General features: G+C 50.0%; 1 protein-coding gene across 2 annotated transcripts in view; it reads left to right on the top strand.

The window, feature by feature from the left end:
- Positions 1 to 23665, top strand: part of col5a1 (procollagen, type V, alpha 1) — a 67245-nt gene that overhangs the window by 14191 nt on the left and 29389 nt on the right. For both annotated transcript variants that reach the window (XM_034547354.1, XM_034547353.1), the window contains exons 3-13: positions 7270 to 7483; positions 7747 to 7909; positions 16998 to 17129; positions 17831 to 17932; positions 18057 to 18440; positions 18916 to 19707; positions 19791 to 19847; positions 21259 to 21300; positions 21672 to 21734; positions 21840 to 21914; positions 23168 to 23260. In XM_034547354.1, coding sequence (XP_034403245.1) covers positions 7270 to 7483; positions 7747 to 7909; positions 16998 to 17129; positions 17831 to 17932; positions 18057 to 18440; positions 18916 to 19707; positions 19791 to 19847; positions 21259 to 21300; positions 21672 to 21734; positions 21840 to 21914; positions 23168 to 23260 — 2117 coding nt within the window. The remainder of the gene's footprint in view (positions 1 to 7269; positions 7484 to 7746; positions 7910 to 16997; positions 17130 to 17830; positions 17933 to 18056; positions 18441 to 18915; positions 19708 to 19790; positions 19848 to 21258; positions 21301 to 21671; positions 21735 to 21839; positions 21915 to 23167; positions 23261 to 23665) is intronic.

Here is a 23665-nt window from a genome sequence, read left to right as displayed (position 1 = left end):
GACCAGTTTCATGTTTCCATTCTAACTATTCCAGGTTAACCCTTACTGAGGGTTCTCCCAAGATCTTCAACTTATCTTACACGTTGCCTCGACATCTGGTTCCGTTTATGACCTTTTACCCCCCACATCACAGTAAACTGGGATTACACAATTTAACCGTGGGTGCAAAGCAACTTATACCTGCTCCCTCCCAGCCTGTTCCTGTCCTTCCCCTCAAGGCAGCAGCTTTATAGGCTCCTGTAACTTGATTATTTATGTCAACTCTACCTCTGCTTTATGGGATCTCCAGCCTGCTGTTTCCACACTTCACTCCCCTGTGAACGTGTCTTCCCCTTCTACTAACACACTCTCTATGTCGGCCTGTTGCTGTAAGCCTTGCACATGTTAACAAAGAAGAGCACAGCTGGACCACTCTGGTAAGAGAGTTAGTCCGGATGCTTAGTCACGCACATTATCGAAGATCATTTAGGGATAGAAAAAGATAATGCACGCTGATTCCTCCCCTTTGGAAACACAGCAGATGCAGGAAAAATCCAGCCCTGTGATAATTGATGCTGCAGGAGGGGTGGAAGAGGGGTGGAAGAGGGTGGAAGAGGGGTGGAAGAGAGTGGAAGAGGGGTGGAAGAGGGGTGGAAGAGGGGTGGAAGAGGGTGGAAGAGGGGTGGAAGAGAGTGGAAGAGGGGTCGAAGAGGGTGGAAGAGGGTGGAAGAGGGGTGGAAGAGGGGTGGAAGAGGGGTGGAAGAGGGTGGAAGAGGGTGGAAGAGGGTGGAATAGGGGTGGAAGAGAGTGGAAGAGGGGTGGAAGAGGGGTGGAAGAGGGTGGAATAGGGGTGGAAGAGGGTGGAAGAGAGTGGAAGAGGGGTGGAAGAGGGTGGAAGAGGGGTGGAAGAGGGGTGGAAGAGGGTGGAATAGGGGTGGAAGAGGGTGGAAGAGAGTGGAAGAGGGGTGGAAGAGGGGTGGAAGAGGGTGGAAGAGGGGTGGAAGAGGGTGGAAGAGAGTGGAAGAGGGTGGAAGAGGGGTGGAAGAGGGTGGAAGAGAGTGGAAGAGGGTGGAAGAGGGGTGGAAGAGAGTGGAAGAGGGGTGGAAGAGGGGTGGAAGAGGGTGGAAGAGGGGTGGAAGAGGGTGGAAGAGAGTGGAAGAGGGTGGAAGAGGGGTGGAAGAGGGTGGAAGAGGGTGGAAGAGGGTGGAATAGGGGTGGAAGAGAGTGGAAGAGGGGTGGAAGAGGGGTGGAAGAGGGTGGAATAGGGGTGGAAGAGGGGTGGAAGAGGGGTGGAAGAGGGTGGAAGAGGAGTGGAAGTGGAAGACGGTGGAAGAGGGGTGGAAGAGGGGTGGAAAGAGGGTAGAAGAGGGGTGGAAGAGGGGTGGAAAGAGGGTAGAAGAGGGGTGGAAGAGGGGTGGAAGAGGGTGGAAGAGGGTGGAAGAGGGGTGGAAGAGGGTGGAAGAGGGTGAAAGAGGGTAGAAGAGGGGTGGAAGAGGGTGGAAGAGGGTGAAAGAGGGTAGAAGAGGGGTGGAAGAGGGGTGGAAGAGGGTGAAAGAGGGTGGAAGAGGGGTGGAAGAGGGTGAAAGAGGGTGGAAGAGGGGTGGAAGAGGGTGGAAGAGGGGTGGAAGAGGGTGAAAGAGGGTGAAAGAGGGTGGAAGAGGGTGAAAGAGGGTGGAAGAGGGGTGGAAGAGGGGTGGAAGAGGGGTGGAAGACGGTGGAAGAGGGGTGGAAGAGGGGTGGAAAGAGGGTAGAAGAGGGGTGGAAGAGGGGTGGAAGAGGGGTGGAAGAGGGTGAAAGAGGGTGGAAGAGGGGTGGAAGAGGGGTGGAAGAGAGTGGAAGAGGGTGGAAGAGGGGTGGAAGAGGGTGGAAGAGGGGTGGAAGTCTGGGCCCTGAAGTTTCCTTGTTCTATTGTGCTGACGTGGCTTTGGGTTACAGCTTCATGGTGCGCTGCTGTAGTACTTTCCTCTCTCCCCTCCCTCCCTCTCTCTCTCTCTCTCACTCCCTCACTCTCACTCCCTCCTTTTTTCCCTTCATTCCTCTGGGGTGCCTGAGTATTTTCCCCTCCATCATTTCTCAGAGACCGCTGCGTTTTCTCCCTTCGTGTTTAATCTAACCTTCGTCTGGTGAGACGCGCTCGGCTTCCTCTCCGTTTCATTTTACCCGGCGCAGAAATGTAAAACCACGACTCCCCGACCGAAACAACCGACTTTCCAAAAGAAGACAAAAAAAAAAAAAAAAAGCACACATAAAAAGCGTTCCTGTGAGCTAATCGTCCACGCAGCGCAGCTTGGACGGCGGCCCGACTCCCGGTCTTCTTGCGTTGGCCTCGGAGGACCTTTTGATCCACGTCGTGGCTCTTCTTCGGGGCTTAGGGCAGAGCCACGGAGCTCATATGTGGCCTGCGTGCCCTATCACGCTCTCCAATCTAACCGCGGAGCTCTTTGAAGCTCCATGACAGCGGAGCCCACATGAGTTTCTGCTCAGACACACAGGCTATAATTACACACGCTGCTCTGGATCATCTGAAATAACAGTCTACATGAAACAAAGGGACTCTGAGGGGTTCACAACCGGCACCACGTAGTCTAAAGGTGCACACAGAACCACTTCCTGTGACGCGGTCCACATTAAGACAATGTGCAGCTCAACTTATCTCTTTCATTCTTCTTCTCCCTTTTTAAAGTAAGTTTGCCACTGAGTTGTGACTTTGGCCTGAAGCCCGGAGGGACAATTTGCATAAATTATCATCACTGCCTCCAAAAAGCCACATATAGAAAACAAAAGGTGTGCAGACGTGCTCGTTTTGCTCTAACGGTGGTAATAAAAAACCAGAACGCTGTCCCAGCCCGTGACCCCGTAAACCACAGACGATCCGCGGTGATGGAAACAGAAAGGGAGCGAGTGCAGACGTGCAATCATTAGGCAAACATGTGGAAGGGATGATTCATGTGAAGGAAACAGAAGAGCCCTTTACGGTGCGACTGAGAAGGAAACCTCTTTAGCTTCCCTTGACTGTCTCGCTCTGCAGAGCATGCACAGGTTTACACATTATGGTGTTATAGATAGATAGATTCCTTCATATTTAAGACAATCAGGAGGCTGAGAGCCACATCCTCATGGCTATGCTAAGCTAGTGCTTGTCTGATTGTATAGATGCACCATACAAATGAAAAGACGTAATGACAGCATGCTACTCCGTCTCTCTCTGTTTGACTATTGCTGGTGTTTGGGTCTTGAACTTGAACACACTTGCATCCCGAGTCCTTCCCCCATCGGAGCCCCCGTCACATCCATCTTCCTCTCTTTCACTCTCTTTGTCTATGTTTCCCTCTTTTAGTTTTTTTTTTTTTTTTGCACACCAACACACTTTGTTGGTCTCTGCAGCGATTGCGCAATCCCACTGGAATGCCGCTCCTCTCATCCAGAAGGAGGGATTTTGGACACGGCGATGACTGAATGACCAATTACAAGGACACGGGACTTTCTACCCCGTTTACCTGCTATTGTATGCACACTGGAGAGGATCCTCTAAGAGGGGGCTGGACCAGCTCCCACCCCTCCACGGCTTTTGTGGCGTTCTCAGAGACGTTCGGTAGATGATGAAGAAGAAGAGTTTAGGGGTGGAAAACCACTCTCTCCGTCAAGCTAAATAAAAGCTATTTTATCGAAATAAGAAAGCAACTTTAATTGGTAATTTAATCTGGAGGAAACTGACGGGTCGTCTGAGGGATGTCTCTGTGTGTCTCGGACTCTCGAAACCTTTTGAGTCCTCACACTGATGAAGAGGCCGCCGGTGTGAACCCCCAGGGCTCCCTGGAACCAGGGCCCTCCCATCCCCACCAGGTCCTCACACACCACATGGGGGGGGGGGGGGATGAGGAATCTCTCATCTGGTGGCCCAAAGAGAGACACATTCCACAGAAACCCGAGCTTCCCTGACCCCCCTCCCACACACACACACACACACACACACACACACACACACACACACACACACTGTGTGCCGAATCATGAATCCCACTCGATTGATGGGTGATCGATTAGCCCCCTAAACCTAAATATAAAAGGGCAGATGGAGGAAGAACTTCCGCAGTCGTATTGAGATGCTGTTAAATAAACTTAGTGGCTGAATTGAATCTATTCACTGTAATTGCTCTTTTCTGTATTTTCTGATATTCATGCGCTGTGGAAACAAGATGTGTGTTTTTTTCTTCTCATCTTGGGAAGAATGCTGTCGACCACTCGTACATATTTAATGACCTAAAACTAGAGCAAAAATAAAGAAAAAAACATCAGCCAATCCCAGAAACCAAGAAGTATTAACAGAATAAGAACAAATTGTGGAACACGAGTGTCTCGTGTCTCTGACGTCTGCCTCCAACAGGACGTCCTTCGTCTGGTTTCTCTTTTGCATCACAACTTTTATTTCATTCCATTCCGCCCGCTCAAGTCTTTCCGTCACCAAACCCCCCGACCCCTCCAGACGATGGCATTCATAGGGGGTTGTCCGTCTCTTTGTCTCTTCGTCTCTTCGTCTCAACGTTTCTTTGCCTCTTCGTCTCTTCGTCTCCTCATCTCTTCGTCTCCTCATCTCTTCGTCTCCTCATCTCTTCGTCTCCTCATCTCTCCGTCTCTCTGTCTCTTCGTCTCCTCATCTCTTTGCCTCTTCGTCTCTCCGTCTCTTCGTCTCCTCATCTCTCCGTCTCTCCGTCTCTCCGTCTCTCCGTCTCTCTGTCTCTCCGTCTCTTTGCCTCTCCGTCTCTCTGTCTGCTCGTCTCTCTGTCTCTTCGTCTCCTCGTCTCCTCATCTCTTCGTCTCTCTGTCTCTTTGTCTCTCCGTCTCTCCTCTCTCTGTCTCTTCGTCTCCTCATCTCTCTGTCTCTCCGTCTCTCCGTCTCTCCGTCTCTCTGTCTCTCTGTCTCTTTGTCTCTCCGTCTCTCCGTCTCTCTGTCTCTCCGTCTCTCCGTCTCTCTGTCTCTTCGTCTCTCCGTCTCTCCGTCTCTCCGTCTCTTCGTCTCTCCGTCTCTCCGTCTCTCTGTCTCTTTGTCTCTCCGTCTCTCTGTCTCTCCGTCTCTCCGTCTCTCTGTCTCTCCGTCTCTCTGTCTCCTCGTCTCTCTGTCTCTTCGTCTCTCTGTCTCTTTGTCTCTCCGTCTCTCCGTCTCTCTGTCTCTCTGTCTCTTTGTCTCTCCGTCTCTCCGTCTCTCTGTCTCTCCGTCTCTCTGTCTCTCCGTCTCTCTGTCTCCTCGTCTCTCTGTCTCTTCGTCTCCTCATCTCTCTGTCTCTCCGTCTCTCTGTCTCTCCGTCTCTCTGTCTCTCTGTCTCTCCGTCTCTCTGTCTCTCTGTCTCTCCGTCTCTCTGTCTCTTCGTCTCTCCGTCTCTCCGTCTCTCCGTCTCTCCGTCTCTCTGTCTCTCCGTCTCTTCGTCTCTCTGTCTCTCCGTCTCTTCGTCTCTCCGTCTCTCCGTCTCTTCGTCTCTCTGTCTCTCCGTCTCTCTGTCTCTCCGTCTCTTCGTCTCTCTGTCTCTCCGTCTCTTCGTCTCTCCGTCTCTCCGTCTCTTCGTCTCTCTGTCTCTCCGTCTCTCTGTCTCTCCGTCTCTTCGTCTCTCTGTCTCTCCGTCTCTTCGTCTCTCCGTCTCTCCGTCTCTCCGTCTCTCTGTCTCTCCGTCTCTCCGTCTCTCCGTCTCTCTGTCTCTCTGTCTCTCCGTCTCTCTGTCTCTCCGTCTCTCCGTCTCTCTGTCTCTCTGTCTCTCCGTCTCTTCGTCTCTCTGTCTCTCCGTCTCTCCGTCTCTCCGTCTCTCTGTCTCTCCGTCTCTCCGTCTCTTCGTCTCTCCGTCTCTCTGTCTCTCTGTCTCTCCGTCTCTCCGTCTCTCTGTCTCTCTGTCTCTCCGTCTCTTCATCTCTCCGTCTCTTCGTTTCTTCTTCTCCTCTGCCTCGCACCATCCTGTCGAAGCGTCTGTCAATTAAAACAATCTTTCTCATACGAAGCCAAGCCGAATTCCTGAGGGAGCGCGCTGCCAAGGCATGTGCTCTCTCTCTCTCTCTCTCTCTCTCTCTCTCTCCGCATGATGAGATTTGATGCCTGCCATTAATGAAAGAAGGAATCGTATAAAAAGGGGGAGGGAGGGGGGAGGACAGGAAGGCAAACAGACACCCAGATGTTGAGTGGCTGAAAGACGATGAGAAAAGAGAGTGAACGGTGCTTCTATTCTTACTCTTTTCTTTTCACCACTATCTCCCGAGGTTCCCTTTCTCCCCTCCAGCCCGTCTCCGGTGATTCTGAGAAAGCGGCGGTGGCAGAGTTCGGGGGTTTGATGGCTGCACAAGGTGCTACTGGAAAAAAAACACTCCGGCCTCCCAAACCCCGCCTCTCTTTTTTCCATCCGTCTGGCAAAGCTCTGCCGATGGAATCCAAAGCGGTCTCTCGGCGTGGACAGAATCCAGAGAGCGAGTTCTCTCTGAACAACAAAGATCGGATTGCCTCAAACTAGAAGATCGGAAAAGCCTCCAAGCGGAAAGCGTTGTCCGATCTCGACAATAGCGAGCATCTCTTCCCCCTCTTTCGGGGGTCCTGAGAACACCCCAGAGAGGGCATCTGTCTGCCTCTGTGCCCCCCCCCCCCCCCCCCCCCCCCCATACACACACACACACACGCTTCAGCCAAATGGAGGAACTAGTTGAGCCTGTCTCTGCCTTTGAGTACCAAAGAATTCTGGGTATTTCCGTACTTCTGAGTCTTTAACTCGTCTCCTGTACGTTTCTTCTTTTTCTTTACTCTTGTTTCCTGATCTCAGACCTTTATTTGGAGCATCTTTCAGTGTCTGTCAGACCGATCGGCTCCGGGAGGAGAGACAAGAGCCGGAGGTCTGAAGGACCACATGCTTTAGTCATTATGGTTCTCATCCTGTGCTGGAAACGCTCCACTTTGTACTTCTAACTTTTCTTCTTCTTCTTCTTCTTCTTCTTCTTCTTCTTCTTCTTCTTCTTCTTCTTCTTCTTCTTCTTCTTCTTCTTCTTCTTCTTCTCCTCCTTCTCCTTCTTTTCCTTCTTCTTCTTCTTCTTCTTCTTCTTCTTCTTCTTCTTCTTCTTAGCTTCCTCTCGGAGCTCAAATCCCATCTTCCCAATTCTTCTGTCTGTGTTCGTAACATTTCTTTCATTTACATTAAACATTCACTAAGTGAAACATTGCTTTCCATTTGAAGTAAACACATTATATTATAATATTCTCCCTTAATGAACAATAAGGTGACAGCACCCTGAGCACTGATGAATGGTTCATAACCCCCCCCCCTCCAGGCGACGTGTTCCCGGAGGACTTCTCCATCTTGGCCACGGTGAAGCCGAAGAAGGGCAGCCAGTCCTTCCTGCTGTCCGTGTACAACGAGCAGGGCATCCAGCAGCTGGGCCTGGAGGTGGGCCGCTCGCCGGTGTTCCTGTACGAGGACCACACGGGCAAACCCAGCCCCGAGGACTACCCGCTCTTCAGGGGAGTCAACCTGGCGGACGGAAAGTAGGTGCACCTGCGTCCTCCCCTCTAATCAAGAGTCCAGGTGTGAGGCTTTGATGCCGGTTTAGTTCCCCTCGCCCAGGTGCAGCGTAGCGGTCTGCCACCTCGCCATTCCATGTGGACCTTCTTTATAGATTAGTTTCACCGAATAAAACAATACATTGCATCGTAAGAAAGAGAGAAAAACGAGATTATTGATTATTGTTATTACACGGGCGCGTCTAGCGGTGTGTGTGTGACTCACTAACCTCCCTTTCCCCTTGCAGGTGGCATCGAGTGGCCATCAGCGTGCACAAGCAGACCATCACCCTCATTCTGGACTGTAAAAAGAAGGCCGCCCAGAAGCTGCTGCGAAGCCCTCACCCCATCATCGACACCAAGGGAATCGTAGTGTTTGGAACTAGAATACTGGACGAGGAAGTCTTCGAGGTAGGCGTTACGCTTTTACTCCTCATCTAGTTTCAAATGCTATTCTATTATTGCACCACTCGGTGTCTCTTGATTTTAATTTGGCATTTCACATCCAAAACAGTACATTTTGTGGACGATGGTTGATTTAAAAATCCTTTTTAAGCATTAGAGTAGCATTAGACTCTCCATTCTACCTCCAGTACGGACACATATGGCGGTGGGGTGAATGCTGGTAACAGAACGGGGTCCACATCCTCCATAGAGACCTGTGGATTTAATTTAAAGGTGCCACATCTCCCACGGCCCAAAATGAAACCTTCACATCTTCCCATCTTTTCTCTTTTCATGTGTGCAAACGCTTCGTGGCTCGGAGGTGAAAGACGAATGATTTGATCTGACGAGTGACAGGAAGCCTGTCGGGGCTTTTCCACAGACACCTGAAGTCACGGAAGGGAGTTCTTATACAAGCTTTTGTGTGGATATTTGTGGCTCTTAAACATGACCCTTGCTCGACACACACACACACACACACACACACACACACACACACACACACACACACACACACACACACACACACACACACACAGTGTTGTCTTTGTCCCGTCAGAGTTGTGCTTGTTTAAAGGGGGATTAGTCGGTGACGCTGAGGCCCTCAATAATAATTAGTAACAGAGGCTGACTGATGTGACTGATGCTGAGCCAGCTGACCTTTAACCTCACTGCTGCTCAGCCAGAGCAGACGAAAAGAATGAAATATGACGTCACGGGAGATGGATATATTTATATATACTGGATATATTTATATATAGATATACCTGAGGGGATATGAAACACGTTGCTTCTTTCCATCACTCAAAACCATTCATTCACAGCCTTGCGACCAAAGCCAGATTTGAAGTATGTATATTACTGTACATGTATGTATATTACTGTACATGTATGTATAATACTGTATTTCTGTGTATTTATATACACATAACAGGGTTAAATGTGGTTTAATGAGCAAAGCAGGGAAGTACAACAGTGTTTTATGTTGCAGGGATTGTGTTCACATTCTAGGGAAATTACTTGAACTATTTAATGAGGCATGAATACAGAAGTGTGTGTGTGTGTGTGTGTGTGTGTGTGTGTGTGCGTGTGTGTGTGTGTGTGTGTGTGCGTGTGTGTGTGTGTGTGTGTGTGTGTGCGCGTGTGTGTGTGTGTGTGTGTGTGTGCGTGTGTGTGTGTGTGTGTGTGTGTGTGTGTGTGCGCGTGTGTGTGTGTGTGTGTGTGTGTGTGTGTGTGTGTGTATGTGCCAGCCCTAAGCCTAATGGCCACTATTAAATTCCTCCGGTCCTTCTGTAATTTCATTATCGCCCCATCGAAGCGCTCGTCACGAGATCGAAGTGATACGGGGGAACTATTTAAAACGTCACCCGAGCTGCCGGCCTCTGTTACCGTGGGAACAGACAGACATTTTGGCGTGCGCGATGTTTAAAGCCCTCCTGCTGTGCGTCCCACCGTTTGGGAGACAGGACAGGCTCCAGTGCGTGCAGAAAATGGAAAATATGCCACATAGTTTCCAAATTACGCTCCGGCCGCGCTCCTCCGCTTACTCCCTGCTCCCCCTCTGCGGTTCGGCCTGAGCCCGCGTTGACTTTTAACCAGTCGGTTGCCACCCGGAGCTCCAAAGGTGAGCAAGAAGACCCACTAGACTTCCATGCATCCTTAGGAAGAGTGCCAAGAAAGACGTTCCCTATGTTCTTTTGGGATTAAATTTGATTAAGAGTCATGAAATCCAAACAGATTTACATAAAGAGACTTGAGGAGGTAGATTAAATCCTTAAACGAGTCATTGCCCCGCCTTCCTAGACATGCAGCAGTAGTCATGCATACGGTAAGTCGTACTCCCTGTGTGCAGAGGTGGTTTGTGGTTTGGTTATTGTGGTCACAGAGAAAGCTTCTACCCTCTATAAGTACCATCGTGCTATATAAAAGGTTCTGTAGCGTGTGCCAGTAACCGTTACATTTTACTTGGTCATCAATGCTCATCTACTCCTTGGAAATGAACAACCAGTATCTTTAAATGAAGTCCAGCTGGTGACTGTTGAAAGCATGCTCTGTGGTTGTATTTAGTCTGTGGTTCAGGCTTCAGGGCGTGCATGACACCGCCTGTCTGCAGAGCGGGGTCCCTGTTCTCTTTCCGCTGTTCCCTGTTGTTTCCCTGTTCTGTGCCAAGAACAACCAGAGATCACCTGAGGCCTCAGTAGCGCCGAGTGAAATAAATGGGTTGGTTTTGAGGGAACGCAAAACGGGACGCATGGCCCACCTGAGGGGACCACGGGGGGGACCGACCCCGAAGTGGATCCAGTTCTCGTCCGGCCTCCATTGTTGCACAGCGAGAAGGTCCAGCACGAACGTGGCCGCGATCATCCAGAGACGTCGACTCGGCGTGTTGAAGAGCCGGAGCAGAGCAGCCGAGGTCAGAGGAACGAGATGTTCCCGATGGAGAGGAGTGGGGGAAGCTGGAGCGCTGGGACCGGGTGCAGCGCAGCCAAAAAGCCCTTTGGGTCGCACTCTGGAAAGAATGAGGCGCTGATGTCAGTCTTGGAACAGCAACCGCACCGCATGACATCATCCAGAGGTCTCCTTGGTATCCGCTGATAGGCTGTCCCAGACTGATGGTCTGAACAAGGGGGAAGGGGGTGGGGGGGTGGGGGAGAAGTGCATGTGGTGATGATAGGTCGGTGATGTGCTTCAGAGGAGCATTGAGGTAGAGATCTAAGGAAATAGAAGGATCAGAGATGGAATGAGTGGGGGAGATGAAGGCAACACGATAAGAGGCCTCTGATGGGGGCGAGTTGTGTGGCTCACGTGGTGCAACCAGAGCCAGGAAGGAGTCGTGAAAACACGCGTTCGATGCTTGTTAAGCGCTTTGATATCGTCGTACACTTCCTGTTTGTGCGCCCCTCGTTCACAGTTCCACGCGCGTTCGTCTTCCAAGGCGTACACGTGTTCTACGCGTCGAGGCTCTGCTAACACCGTGACCACTTTCCATATCTACAGAAGATCTTCCCCATTTAGAATCCCTTTGAAGCCCCTCTTGGTAACGTTGATGAGCTCCACCCAGGAGCTCCAGTAAAGCTTTGGAATTTGGATTGCTTTGTCATGTTCTACCTTGGATGGTCACTAGATGGATAATGTCTTCGCTGCTATGGCCCCATGAGAGGAGACGCCCTGCTCTGGGTCTTCATGACTCGTTTGGTGTCACAAATATAAAAGGGGCATTTAAAGGTGCGAATTCGTAAATTGTTCAGGATGCATGGAGATTAGATTCATACAGCCCATATTTACAGGTTGGGCCATGCCTCTAAACACAGTTCTTGACGGCATTGTCAGACACAGACGTGGCTGATTTCCATACAACCTAAAGCCCTGGGCTAAGACCTGGCCTAAGAGTTGACCGGGACTAAGAGTTGACCAGGGCTAAGAGTTGACCAGGACTAAGAGTTGACCAGGGCTAAGAGTTGACCAGGGCTAAGAGTTGACCAGGGCTAAGAGTTGACCCTGGGCTAAGAGTTGACCAGGGCTAAGAGTTGACCCTGGGCTAAGAGTTGACCAGGGCTAAGAGTTGACCAGGGCTAAGAGCTGACCAGGACTAAGAGTTGACCCTGGGCTAAGACCAGGGCTAAGAGTTGACCAGGGCTAAGAGTTGACCCTGGGCTAAGACCAGGGCTAAGAGTTGACCAGGACTAAGAGTTGACCAGGACTAAGAGTTGACCAGGGCTAAGAGTTGACCAGGACTAAGAGTTGACCCTGGGCTAAGAGTTGACCAGGACTAAGAGTTGACCAGGGCTAAGAGTTGACCAGGACTAAGAGTTGACCCTGGGCTAAGAGTTGACCAGGACTAAGAGTTGACCAGGGCTAAGAGTTGACCCTGGGCTAAGAGTTGACCAGGGCTAAGAGTTGACCCTGGGCTAAGAGTTGACCAGGGCTAAGAGTTGACCAGGGCTAAGAGCTGACCAGGACTAAGAGTTGACCCTGGGCTAAGACCAGGGCTAAGAGTTGACCAGGGCTAAGAGTTGACCCTGGGCTAAGACCAGGGCTAAGAGTTGACCAGGACTAAGAGTTGACCAGGACTAAGAGTTGACCAGGACTAAGAGTTGACCAGGGCTAAGAGTTGACCAGGACTAAGAGTTGACCCTGGGCTAAGAGTTGACCAGGACTAAGAGTTGACCAGGGCTAAGAGTTGACCAGGGCTAAGAGTTGACCAGGGCTACATTAGCTGCTTTTCACACATAATTGTCGAGTGTAAATGTTTTTTACGGGTCCAACAGAACATCATGTCAGTGGAGAAGCTGGGAACTACGCTGGATTCACACATACGCTAATCCAGATGTTATTAAATGCATTATTACAGATTCAAGTATTTAACTTTGTAATAATGTCGTCATAATGTAGTCCACTCTGTATCCCTTAAAACACCCAAAGGGCTTTTCCAAAGCATATCAAATCATCGGTAAGCGTTATCTTGTCCAAGGTATCGTCGCGCTCCACTGTCAGAACACACTGCCTCCATACACCTCGGGTGAGGAATGGGACCCAGACCCGGGGAAGATGGAGTTTCCAGCATGATAATTGAGAGAATTTCCCTAACTCGTGTCAGATGTTAGTCTTTGGCCCCCTTCTTCCCTCTGCTATTCCTTTACTGCGTCAGCAAGCCCTGAAGTGTGCTCTCAGCACTTTTTTATTTTTTATTTGCGTATATTTCCGCAATCGGCCAAACCAAACACTCGGATCCCGACGTCCGTTAGATGAGGCCGAGCCCAAACGAACAGGAAATGTGAATGCGGCTGGCCGTGGTCCTCGGGAGACGTGGGATTAAGATCTTATACAGAAGGGGGTGCGAAGGGGGCTGGGACGCTGAGGATCGAGATGATGGAGAGGCCCAGATGGGGTCCAGAGAAACAGGACAGCGCCATTAGGAGATGAGGGATTGGTTAAGGTGCCGCGCGGCGGATAAGTGGGGTGGCAGACGGGCCTGTTGCTCTTGGCGGTTGGGAATGAGCTCCAGTCTGGAGGGGGAAAGCATGAGCGTACCTCACGTCTGGGAAACGCTTTACTTCTGCAGGGAAAGTTCTCCGCATGTGTACGTCTGCATGCGTGCACTCAAACGCCTCGTCCGTCGAGTTTGTGTGTGTGTGTGTGCTAACCACGCTGATTTATGGCCTCTGTGCGGCGGGCTGACCCCTGCGATGTTTGGTTTCTGGTGGTCAGGTTGGAGTCTGCCCAGGCGAGTGTGCCGGTGTGGGCTGGCAGAGGGACCCGAGGCCTGGCTCGGAGCTCAGGGGTGACTGTGTAAATATATGCTGCCAGGGCCCTGGACCTCCCAGAGACCGCTCCATTTCTTTTCTTTTGCTGACATGTAATTAGAAAACTAGAATAAAATGACCCAAAAAAAAACCTACAACTGGACTCTGTTTCCTGTGAGCTGTTGTGCCAGAGCCAATGGACGGGTGGACACCCGTCCATTGGCTCTGGCACAACAGCTGACAGGATATGAAGAAACAAAGAGTGTTGGGCTGCTCATGCTTAAAGTATGCATGTTCATCAGAAAAGAAGAGAGAGCTTACGCGCGTGCACGTAGTTGTTCAACTTTAGCCACTCGCGTTGCAATAACGTTCTGTCCAACGTGTCCTGATGGTTTTGGGGAAACCGCAGAAATATTGCTTTTCTGTCCCATCATCATATCGTTTAATTCAGAAGACGGATTACAATAAACTCCCCCCCCCCCCCCCCCCCAAACCCCACGACCGTGGGTTCAGATGGAGACAAATGCCTGGCTTGGCTTGGCGCTCTCTAGAGCACTCTGCTGCCCCCACCTGGACACCACCAGAACATCCAGTACGGACTCGTGGGCGTGAAAAGCCCAACGGTCGATGTGACTGTAAATAAAATCGCGTGTGGATCCGTGTGCGTGTAACGGTGCGTTCACGCAACGGCGTCTTCAGGACGGAGTCTGAGAAGTGAGATGTAGCGTAAACAGCCACAGGCGAAGGCTCTCCACCAGAGTCGTATTTCAGCCCAGTCCGGGGAGACGCTGACAGCAGCAACCCTGTTATTGTCTGACATTTCTGCCTTAAGCAGCGCTCTGATGTGCCACATGGAGCTCCGGAGAGGAAAGCCTCGCTGTCCCCTCTCACATATGAAAGCTGATTGCATGTCTGTTATGGTTCAGCTTTGGCTGTGATTCTATAATTCCAGGTTTCTTTCCACCTTTTGGTGTGCTCTTGTTTTTTGGGCTCTTCCGCACGTTAATCATGTGACATGTGATGCGACTTGAGGTCAGGAATGTTGGGTTTTAACTATCGGATTTCAGAATCCCCAAAATATAGAGAAGCAGCCCCATATTCATTAATAAAGTAAATATATAATATATATGCAGAATACTAAATGAGAGACTCGACATGAGCATACAGCTGGAGTATGGTATAGGAACACTGACTGCTTCCCTCCAGCTATTAAATATATATATATATATATATATATATATATATATATATATATATATATATATATATATATATAAAGTTTGGCACCAGTCTGTGGAGCGATATGTGGGGAAGAGAGCAGCTCTGGTTCATGGAAAGGAAATCACAAGCAGACGATGACCATAGTTTGTGAAGGCATGCGGGTTCATGGGAACGCACGACTTTTTATATCAATGTTATGAAAAGAAGAAAATAAGCATCATTTCCCATCATTGTTTATATCTGATCCAAATCATAAAGAGTGTGCTCTTCCAAATAATGATGTATGATTATTATATATCTGTATGTGTATTACATATCCGATGATGTCATCAGGAATGTCTTGGACTGCACAGGTTTATAATAGAAAGTCTGAGTCATAAACGGGCTGATAGACGGCTGCGTTTGCGCGGCACGGGTGGGAGGTGGCGAAGTTGCATTGTGGGAAATGTAGTCTGCTGAGGATTCAGAGCTTCCCCCGCACTCACAACTACGAGTGAGGCTTTCTCTGGCTGCGTGGCTCCTTGGCCATCCTCCAGACTCCAGTGAAGAATGTTGTTTTCTAAAGTTAATGTGCCTCTCCATCTGCATTTGCTTTTGTGGATGACCTCGCCGTTTACAGCAGCGCTCAGCTCAGGGCCACATTCCCCTTCCAGCTTCTTCTCATGCTTTTCCTCCCTCTCATGCGCCGGTGGTTGTAGAGTGAGCGCCATGGAGAGCAGCCATCGTCTTCTCCAGCCTCAAGAAGATCCTCTCCACGAGCACCCTTTGCTCTCTCTGTGGGCTACAAGTCATGAAGCACATCTCCTAATGCTTAAAGTGTCTGATTGATGATGTCATCCCGGAACAATCGGGGATCGGTCGGGATCCACCCTGACACATCTCTCTGACCACTCTGGAAGACGGAGAGAGAGAGAGAGAGATGAAAAAAGGAAAGCAGATGAATAGGAAAGCAGTGGCAACGCTCCCGACCGCGGGGCTGTTCTGTTGTTCCTTATTGAATGTGACCTCATTTCAAACACTGAATTCCCAGCATCCCCTCTCGGCACAGCTGTTGCACACCAGATGAGGCGTGAACAGAAACTGATACGAGTAAAAGGCTCCTCACAGAACCCGGCTGAGGAGGCTGAGGAGGAAGCCGTGTGAAAGGGTCTCTGGGAGCTCAGCCACTCCAGTCTTTCTGCCTTGGAAAGGAGGCTTTGTGTTTTTTGTTTTCCACCATAAAGCCCAACTGATAGCATGAGCTGTGGCCGGAGCAAGAGTTATTAAAAGATCAGAGTTGTGTGTGGTGTGTTCGAGTGACCACAGATGCACTCCATCCTGGGAGAAGCTCAGCTGGAAAGATATGTTGAGATGTGTTTCAGATGCTCTGCAATTGGTTACATAATTAAAAACGTGTCCTCCTCCGTGGCGGTCCGTTCCCATAGTTCTCATAACCTCCTTTTTTATTTTCAGCTAAGTTACCGTTGCATTTGATTGATGTCGAATGACTTCACTGCATTTGATTAGGACATGTTTGGAGAGATGAAGTACAGCGTTTTGCTGCCATATATGCAAGTTGTTCAGACATGTGGCAAACACACAGACACGCACACACACACACAGCTGCCTCTGTAGCCTGGGGATCCTTCTGAGCCTCTTCGCTTTCCCCTCTTGTTCTCTCTTGCTCTTTTTCTATCAATCTCTGTTTCTTCCTCTTCCTTTAAATCTCTCACTTCTACTCCCGTCCCACCACACTTCATCTCCACATAACTGTGCACACAATATGCACACACTCCTTTAAGTCGAATGGCTCCGCATCTGCAGGTCTGCTCACGTTCTCCATGTCACAGATGCTGAGTATATCCATTCATCTTTCATAATCAACTCAAAGGCAAAATGTCCTCAGATCTGGGTCATGGTTTATGTTTCCACCTACCTACCTATCCATCTACCTACCTACCTAACTACCTACCTACCTATATACCTATCCATCTATCCATCTACCTACCTACCTAACTACCTACCTACCTATATACCTATCCATCTATCCATCTACCTACTTACCTAACTACCTACCTACCTATATACCTATATACCTATCCATCTACCTACCTACCTACCTACCTACCTACCTACCTACCTACCTACCTACCTACCTACCTACCTACCTACCTACCTACCTACCTACCTACCTACCTACCTACCTACCTACCTACCTACCTACCTACCTACCTACCTACATACCTACCTACCTACCTACCTACCTATCCATCTATCCATCTATCTATCTACCTACCTATCTCTCTCTCAAGATAAGTCAGCTATGTGTCTCACACTCACCGTTGGACCCCGGGACAAAGTTCTTCATCATTTAGTGAGCCGTGGATCCCCCTGACTTGACCTAGTTTCAGGACGTTCTGCATGTGATAACAATGCATACAGATGTTCTCCCTCATCTCTATTTGTTTTTATACTTCTCTTACATTTCTTCCCCCCACGGGTCACCGAGTGTGAGACCGCCGTCTCCGCCGCTGTTTGCTTGTTTATTCCAATGCGTGACTTGTATCTGTGTCCAGTTGGCCTCACAACTTCCTGTTTCTCGTGGTTTCCAGGGAGACATCCAGCAGCTGCTGATTGTAGCAGACCACCGCGCTGCCTATGACTACTGTGAGCACTACAGCCCCGATTGTGAAGTGCCCGTGCCCGACCAGCCTCAGAACCAGGACCCCAACACAGACGAATACGTGAGTAACGAGACCTTTCTCTGACAACGGCGTTCCTTTGAAACTCGGAGCTCACAGTGCTCATTACTAGAGGTAGCTCTGAGGATGTTTGCATGCAGGACATTGTAGAAACCAGCAAAGTATCCCCATGGCTGACCTTACTCAAGGAAGTTCATTTCCCCTGAATCCATAATTGCCTGTAATGCTCACATCAGATCTCGGTGGGCTCCTCTGCTGGAAAGAGCCTCTTGGCTAATACCAGAGAACTGCACTGCCAGAGGAAAGTGCTGACTGGGCAGAACGGGGTTATCAGGCTATGCTAGTTAATAATGTTCAGGAATGAAGTGGTGCTTGCCTAAGCCTGCATCCCTGCACCACATACTACCAACACACTGCATGCTGATTGAAGGCGTGTCAGACAAGTGTTACAGGAAGTCCTTCCTCTTGACCCTTTTCTTGCCTGCCTGTATGCCTGCAAGGTACATCATTTAAAATGTTTTTACTAAAGATATTCCTTTAGGGGAGCACTGGAAAAGTACTTTGTCATTCAGTCGTAACAAGTAGCAACAGGGAGATGCAGCGTGGCGTTGAGGGCATTCCTGAGCGCCACTGATCGATGGCGAGCCCGTTGCTCGTATATCAGCCGGACCCGGCGGCGAAACGGAGCCGTGGATCACGTTTTTATAGATTTTCACTGTGAGTGTCATGTTTCTCTCCTTTAGAACACAGAGGACAGCTACTATTATGAATACCCCTACTATGAGGACGGGGATGCCAAGCCTTTGGATTCTACATCTGATGCTGAGGCAACAAAAGAAGTCAAGGTAGTCTCCCCATGCTAGTTTTTTCACATAAATATAATATAAATATATATATACGTTGGGTAGTAATGCAAAATGCAATCATACGAATGCACCCAAAGTAAACCGTATCGTCCGTGCCTTTCAGGAGATAGATGCAGACATCGTGGGGTCCAGATTGGAGGAGGTTCTGAGGGGCTCTGGTGCCACCGTGGACAAAGTGTTGACCAGCTCCTCCAGCAGCTCCGCGGCGAGCTCTTCGGGCACCGCCACCGACACCGGAGACGCCTACGGAGAGGAGACCAGTCCCTACGAGAGCTACGACGGCTACGGGAACTACGAGAACTACGACGAGGCCACGCCGACGCCCGACGAGGACGCCGCTCGACGCGTCACCATCACCGGCATCGGCGCCGAGGTGGATCTGGGCGCAGACGGAAAGGTTGACTTGGCCACAGGGACCGGAATCGAGGAAAAGGTCATCGTCGGTGGAGGAGGATCCACGATTACCCTCACCAGGAATGAGACATCAGTACGTCTTCCTCTCTTAATGGTTGTTTGTGCTGCACCGGGAGGTCTAACCGGTGCATTGATCCCGTTCTCTACTTCGCTCCATGCTCTGTGTGGGATGCATAAGCTTCTTTAGGCCCGCCCTCATGTTATAATCTACCAATCCACATGGGGAAGCAAAGCCAATGGATGAGAGATAAATGCCTTTCGTTGAAGTCATTCCTTCCTCTAAATATGTGATAGAACAGGAAAGGTCTTTGGGTGTTTGGACCGTTCGGCAAAACAAGACATTTAAAAGACTTTTGAGGAACATTTCTTTGTATTTTCTGACATTTTGTGGAACAAACTCTTTAAATTATAATGTGCAGATTTCTGTATTATGAAAATAATAATTCTCAGCTGCAACTCTAGGACGCTACGTGTATGTTTTAATTGGTCCGTAATGCAGTGTGATTGTCATATATAACACTTTATTGACTATAATTGTGTTTTTATAGGGAGTAAGTTCCTACGATGTCTACGACGGGGAATACGATTATGGCGTGGACGGCAAATACACCACTGGTGATGGCGGGGGCAGCAGTACAGTCCACCTTGGAGGTGCAGGCGGGGGCAGTACCACCCACCTTGGAGGTGGAGGAGGCGCCGGCAGTAGCAGTACAATCCACCTTGGAGGCGGAGGAGGTGAAGGAGGCAGCAGCAGTACAATCCACCTTGGAGGCGGAGGAGGTGGAGGAGGCAGCAGCAGTACAATCCACCTTGGAGGCGGAGGAGGTGAAGGAGGCAGCAGCAGTACAATCCACCTTGGAGGCGGAGGAGGTGAAGGAGGCAGCAGCAGTACAATCCACCTTGGAGGCGGAGGAGGTGAAGGAGGCAGCAGCAGTACAATCCACCTTGGAGGCGGAGGAGGCAGCAGCAGTACAGTCCACCTTGGAGGCGGAGGAGGCAGCAGCAGTACAGTCCACCTTGGAGGTGGAGGCAGCAGCAGCAGTTCTACCATCACCATCGGGGGCGGCTCTGCCGGAGGCGGCTCCGTCTCCTTGGGAGGATCTTCCACCACTGGAGGGGGATCGGCCAGCGCCGGCACCGGAGCAGGGGGCTCCATCGCCACCGGAAAGGACCTGGGCGTGGAAGGCGACGGCGACTACACGGATCTGGAGGACGGGTTCAAGGAGGACCTCGTCACCGACTACGACGACATGGACGTCTACGACGCCTACGGGGACCTGAGCTACAACGAGAAAGAGGGCAAGATCCTGCCTGCCGTGACCGATCAGTATTACGGACAGGTGACGAAACGACACACCGGCGACGACGTGGTCCAGAAGACGAGGACGTCGCGGTGACGGTCTGTGTGTGTTTTGGTGTGCAGGTCGACGGAGCCCGAGGAGAGAAGGGACAGAAGGGAGAGCCTGCTGTTATCGAGCCTGTGAGTATCACCATTCAAACACGCTTCAGCAACGGATGGAGGCCCAGTGCTCTTGTGCACGTGTGTGTGTGTGTGTGTGTGTGTGTGTGTGTGTGGATGTTTATATTTGCCAGTACATGCATATGATCCACATCCAAACACAATCACCCTCTCACTGCTGAACGAGAGTCCTAAAAGCTGCTGCTGGTCATCAGAGCTCACAGCTAAACATTTGGAGGACGCGGGGGGTGGGGGGGGGGGGGGGGGGGGGGGGGGGGGGACCACTTTCAAGGCAAACAGGGCAGACACATCCAACCTTTACTCAGGTACTCGTACATTATTCACAGGTGAGGACGACTGCCTTTGCTTTGCTTGCAGAGGGCGTCGTCTCTCATGCGGCTGCAGCTGCTTCGCGTCAAACAAATGTCACCGAGCTCCACTAAGTACACATCCCTGTGACTGAGTATCTTCATGTTTATCTGTGTGAGAGAGAGGGAGAGAGAGTGTGTGTGTGTGTGTGTGTGTGTGTGTGTGTGTGTGTGTGTGTGTGTGTGTGTGTGTGTGTGTGTGTGTGTGTGTGTGTGTGTATGTGTGTGTGTGGGTGTGTGTGTGTGTGGGTGTGTGTGTGTGTGGGTGTGTGTGTGTCTCAAGTCCACTTTCTTAGATGACCGCTTGTGAACGTTTGTGAAGAATGCTCGCAGACCAAACTTCGTGTACACATCGCCACCCAGTGTGTGTTTTCATCTTGTAAACAGTCAGAAAGTGGAGGACACACACACACACACACACACACACACACACACACACACACTGCAGGCGAGATAAGGGCATATCCTGGGCTCCGTCAGAGATCAATCGCAGTGATTGCATGATGAACACATCGTAGCGAGTACAGCTGAGGGGTTTGATAGTGAGTTATGATAATGTGTGTGTTTACTAAACAACAACAACAAGTTTAAATGTTACCGCAACACTAATGACTACCTCAAAGAGCTGCAACAAGGCGAACTGAGGTGGCCGCTGTTTTCAGCTCCTGCTCCTCAAGTATATATGACTGTGAGATGATGGAGCTCCTCAGGTATATGTGGACGTGAGATGATGGAGCTCCTCAGGTATATATGGCCGTGAGATGATGGAGCTCCTCAGGTATATATGGCTGTGAGATGATGGAGCTCCTCAGGTATATGTGGACGTGAGATGATGGAGCTCCTCAGGTATATATGACTGTGAGATGATGGAGCTCCTCAGGTATATGTGGACGTGAGATGATGGAGCTCCTCAGGTATATATGACTGTGAGATGATGGAGCTCCTCAGGTATATATGACTGTGAGATGATGGAGCTCCTCAGGTATATATGACTGTGAGATGATGGAGCTCCTCAGGTGTATGTGGCCGTGAGACTGATGATGTCTGTGCTTGTGTCGTTTCAGGGGATGCTCGTGGAGGGTCCTCCTGGGCCTGAAGGGCCATCAGTAAGTGTCTCTTCCTCTCTTTTTATTCTCTCAGTCTCAGGATAGAAGAACATTTAAGTGTTAGTGCTTTTCTGCAACCCCCCACCTGATTACTAATGCAAAGGGAGCGGCCGAAGCCGTCCCCCAGAAGAAGAGACGTGGACTTGCCCAGACGTTGAAGGACTTCAATATTTATCTCGGACAATTCCGACGCCCTGCAGATGGAGGTCCCACGGAGGCCGAGCAGGTCCTGGTTCTGGGTCTACCGGGCTCGGCGTCTCCCATGTGTGACCGCTTTGCTAAAGATGAAGCAGCAACCTTAGGACTGTTCTCCCCGTGCTGCGTTCTGCATGTATGTACGTATGTTAAATGAGATCTTTTGCTGAACATAGGGTCTCCCCGGACCCCCAGGTGCTTCTGGCCCACCAGGCAGTTCTGGAGATTCTGGAGAGAGGGTGTGTTGAATCTTGTATACGTCACACAGATGTTTTTTCCAAAAGCTCTTAAGATGCAGAAACTAACCACATTTTCTTTGCGTGTGTGTGCTTTTCCATGGAAAGGGTCTTCCGGGTCGCTCTGGTCTTCCTGGTGCCGACGGCTTGCCAGGAAGTCCTGGAACGGTGCTGATGCTGCCTGTAAGTGAAGGACATGTGTTCGAGAGATTAAAGTAGGAAGTTTTCATGTTTACGGACACTTCAAACAACGCTAGACAACCGTGTTTAGCCGTGTTTGAAGCCAAGTATGACGCAATCCCTCTCGGTGTTATCAATAACTCTGACATGTGGTTTACAGTTTCCTTTGATGGGCCATGTAAACAGATGCTTTAGCAGCCCCTTGTGGTATGCTCAATAACTTGGATAACCCCCAGTTGTTTTGACTCCATGGACTCAAATGGGCATATTTAGGGATAGTTTTAATAACTAATGCCACATGCTTTCGCCAACACCCGAGATGTCCTATCGCGTCTCCATCCAGGAAGTCGTCTGGCTGTAGACAGGAAGCAGATACACGGCCACGCCGTCAACTTCCTTTGTTTGACTTCGCCGTTGGATCTGATTAGTTGTGCAGATGTGAGCTTGTGGTTTTGGGAGGGTCCTCAGAGCTGTGTGGGTAGCCGTGAGTCCAGCTCCGTCTGGACCGGAACCCCAAAGCACGGCTGGAAATCTGATCCCTGAGCTGCCGGGCTAATGGGAAACATTGTTGTTCCTCCTCTTCACTCTCATGGCTCGGTGCCATGAACCCAGCAGGGTGGAAATGCACTGAACCGGTCCAGCGACGAGTTCGCCATCTTCTCTTCATCTTCTGAGCCCCGTGTGCTCTGCCACCAGCAAATAATGTCGTTCCCGTCGCTCGTCCACACCTTGATGTGGCGGAACATTTCGTTCAAGGCTCGACGAGTTAGGAAGAGGGAGAGAGAAAGAATGGAAGTGATCGGATCGGCCAGCATGACTAAGACAGCAAAGGGAAGGGCACATTCTTAATCAAACTCGGCTAATTGAGTCAGAAAAAGAAAATGTGGGATTTGCACAATCCTTGTGAAAGTAGTTGTGCATCTCTTGGCTGCAGCGGCGCTGACTCCTCCCGACGTTCGTATCTGGCCTCTTAACACCGTTTCTGTTGTGCTGTAAAAGCCTAAAGCCGAGATACAGAACCCGCGTTGCACCACAATCCTGGATATCCACCCAGGGTGCAATGCCGGCTCATCGCCACCAGATGTCAGTATAACTCGGAGCAGAGGCGACGTGTGAAGGAGCCGGTGTTGACAGCTTGGAGGCGGGTGCTCGGCAGAGTTTTCAAGATGGGAATGTCGGATTGAAGACATATTGGAGTAGATTGTAGTATTAAATATTCATGTTGCTGCGTCACCAACCTGCCATTCCCTCCACAGTTCAGATTCAGCTCTGGAGGCGACTCCGGTCAGAAGGGGCCCGCCGTGTCAGCGCAGGAGTCCCAGATGCAGGCCATCATGCAGCAGGCCCGGGTAACACTGCACACACGCAGGCCGCTCTGATATTATATTGTATTAATATTACGGTCATGCATTTTTTTTCACCATTCACGAAACTTGCTCTTGTTAAAAAAAAAAGTCTCACTATTTTATTTTTATCTCTTTGTCTCTACACACATTATTTGTACTATTATCTATTATAATCATTGTGACATTTAATTTCTTCATGTCATTGTTACATTTTATTACCCCGACCGTTGCTCACCAGCATGAATAATTAATGTTCAATTACACACACAGACATAAATACACACACATGGCTAAATCCAATGTTATACGTATACGTATATATATATATATATATATATATATATATATATATATATATATATATATATATATATATTAGTTTTTCCTCTTATTGCTCATCCTTTCCCT

The sequence above is a fragment of the Cyclopterus lumpus genome, chromosome 12 (assembly GCF_009769545.1).
Source record: "Cyclopterus lumpus isolate fCycLum1 chromosome 12, fCycLum1.pri, whole genome shotgun sequence".
NCBI lineage: Eukaryota > Metazoa > Chordata > Actinopteri > Perciformes > Cyclopteridae > Cyclopterus > Cyclopterus lumpus.
This window is presented reverse-complemented; position numbering and strand designations above follow the sequence as displayed.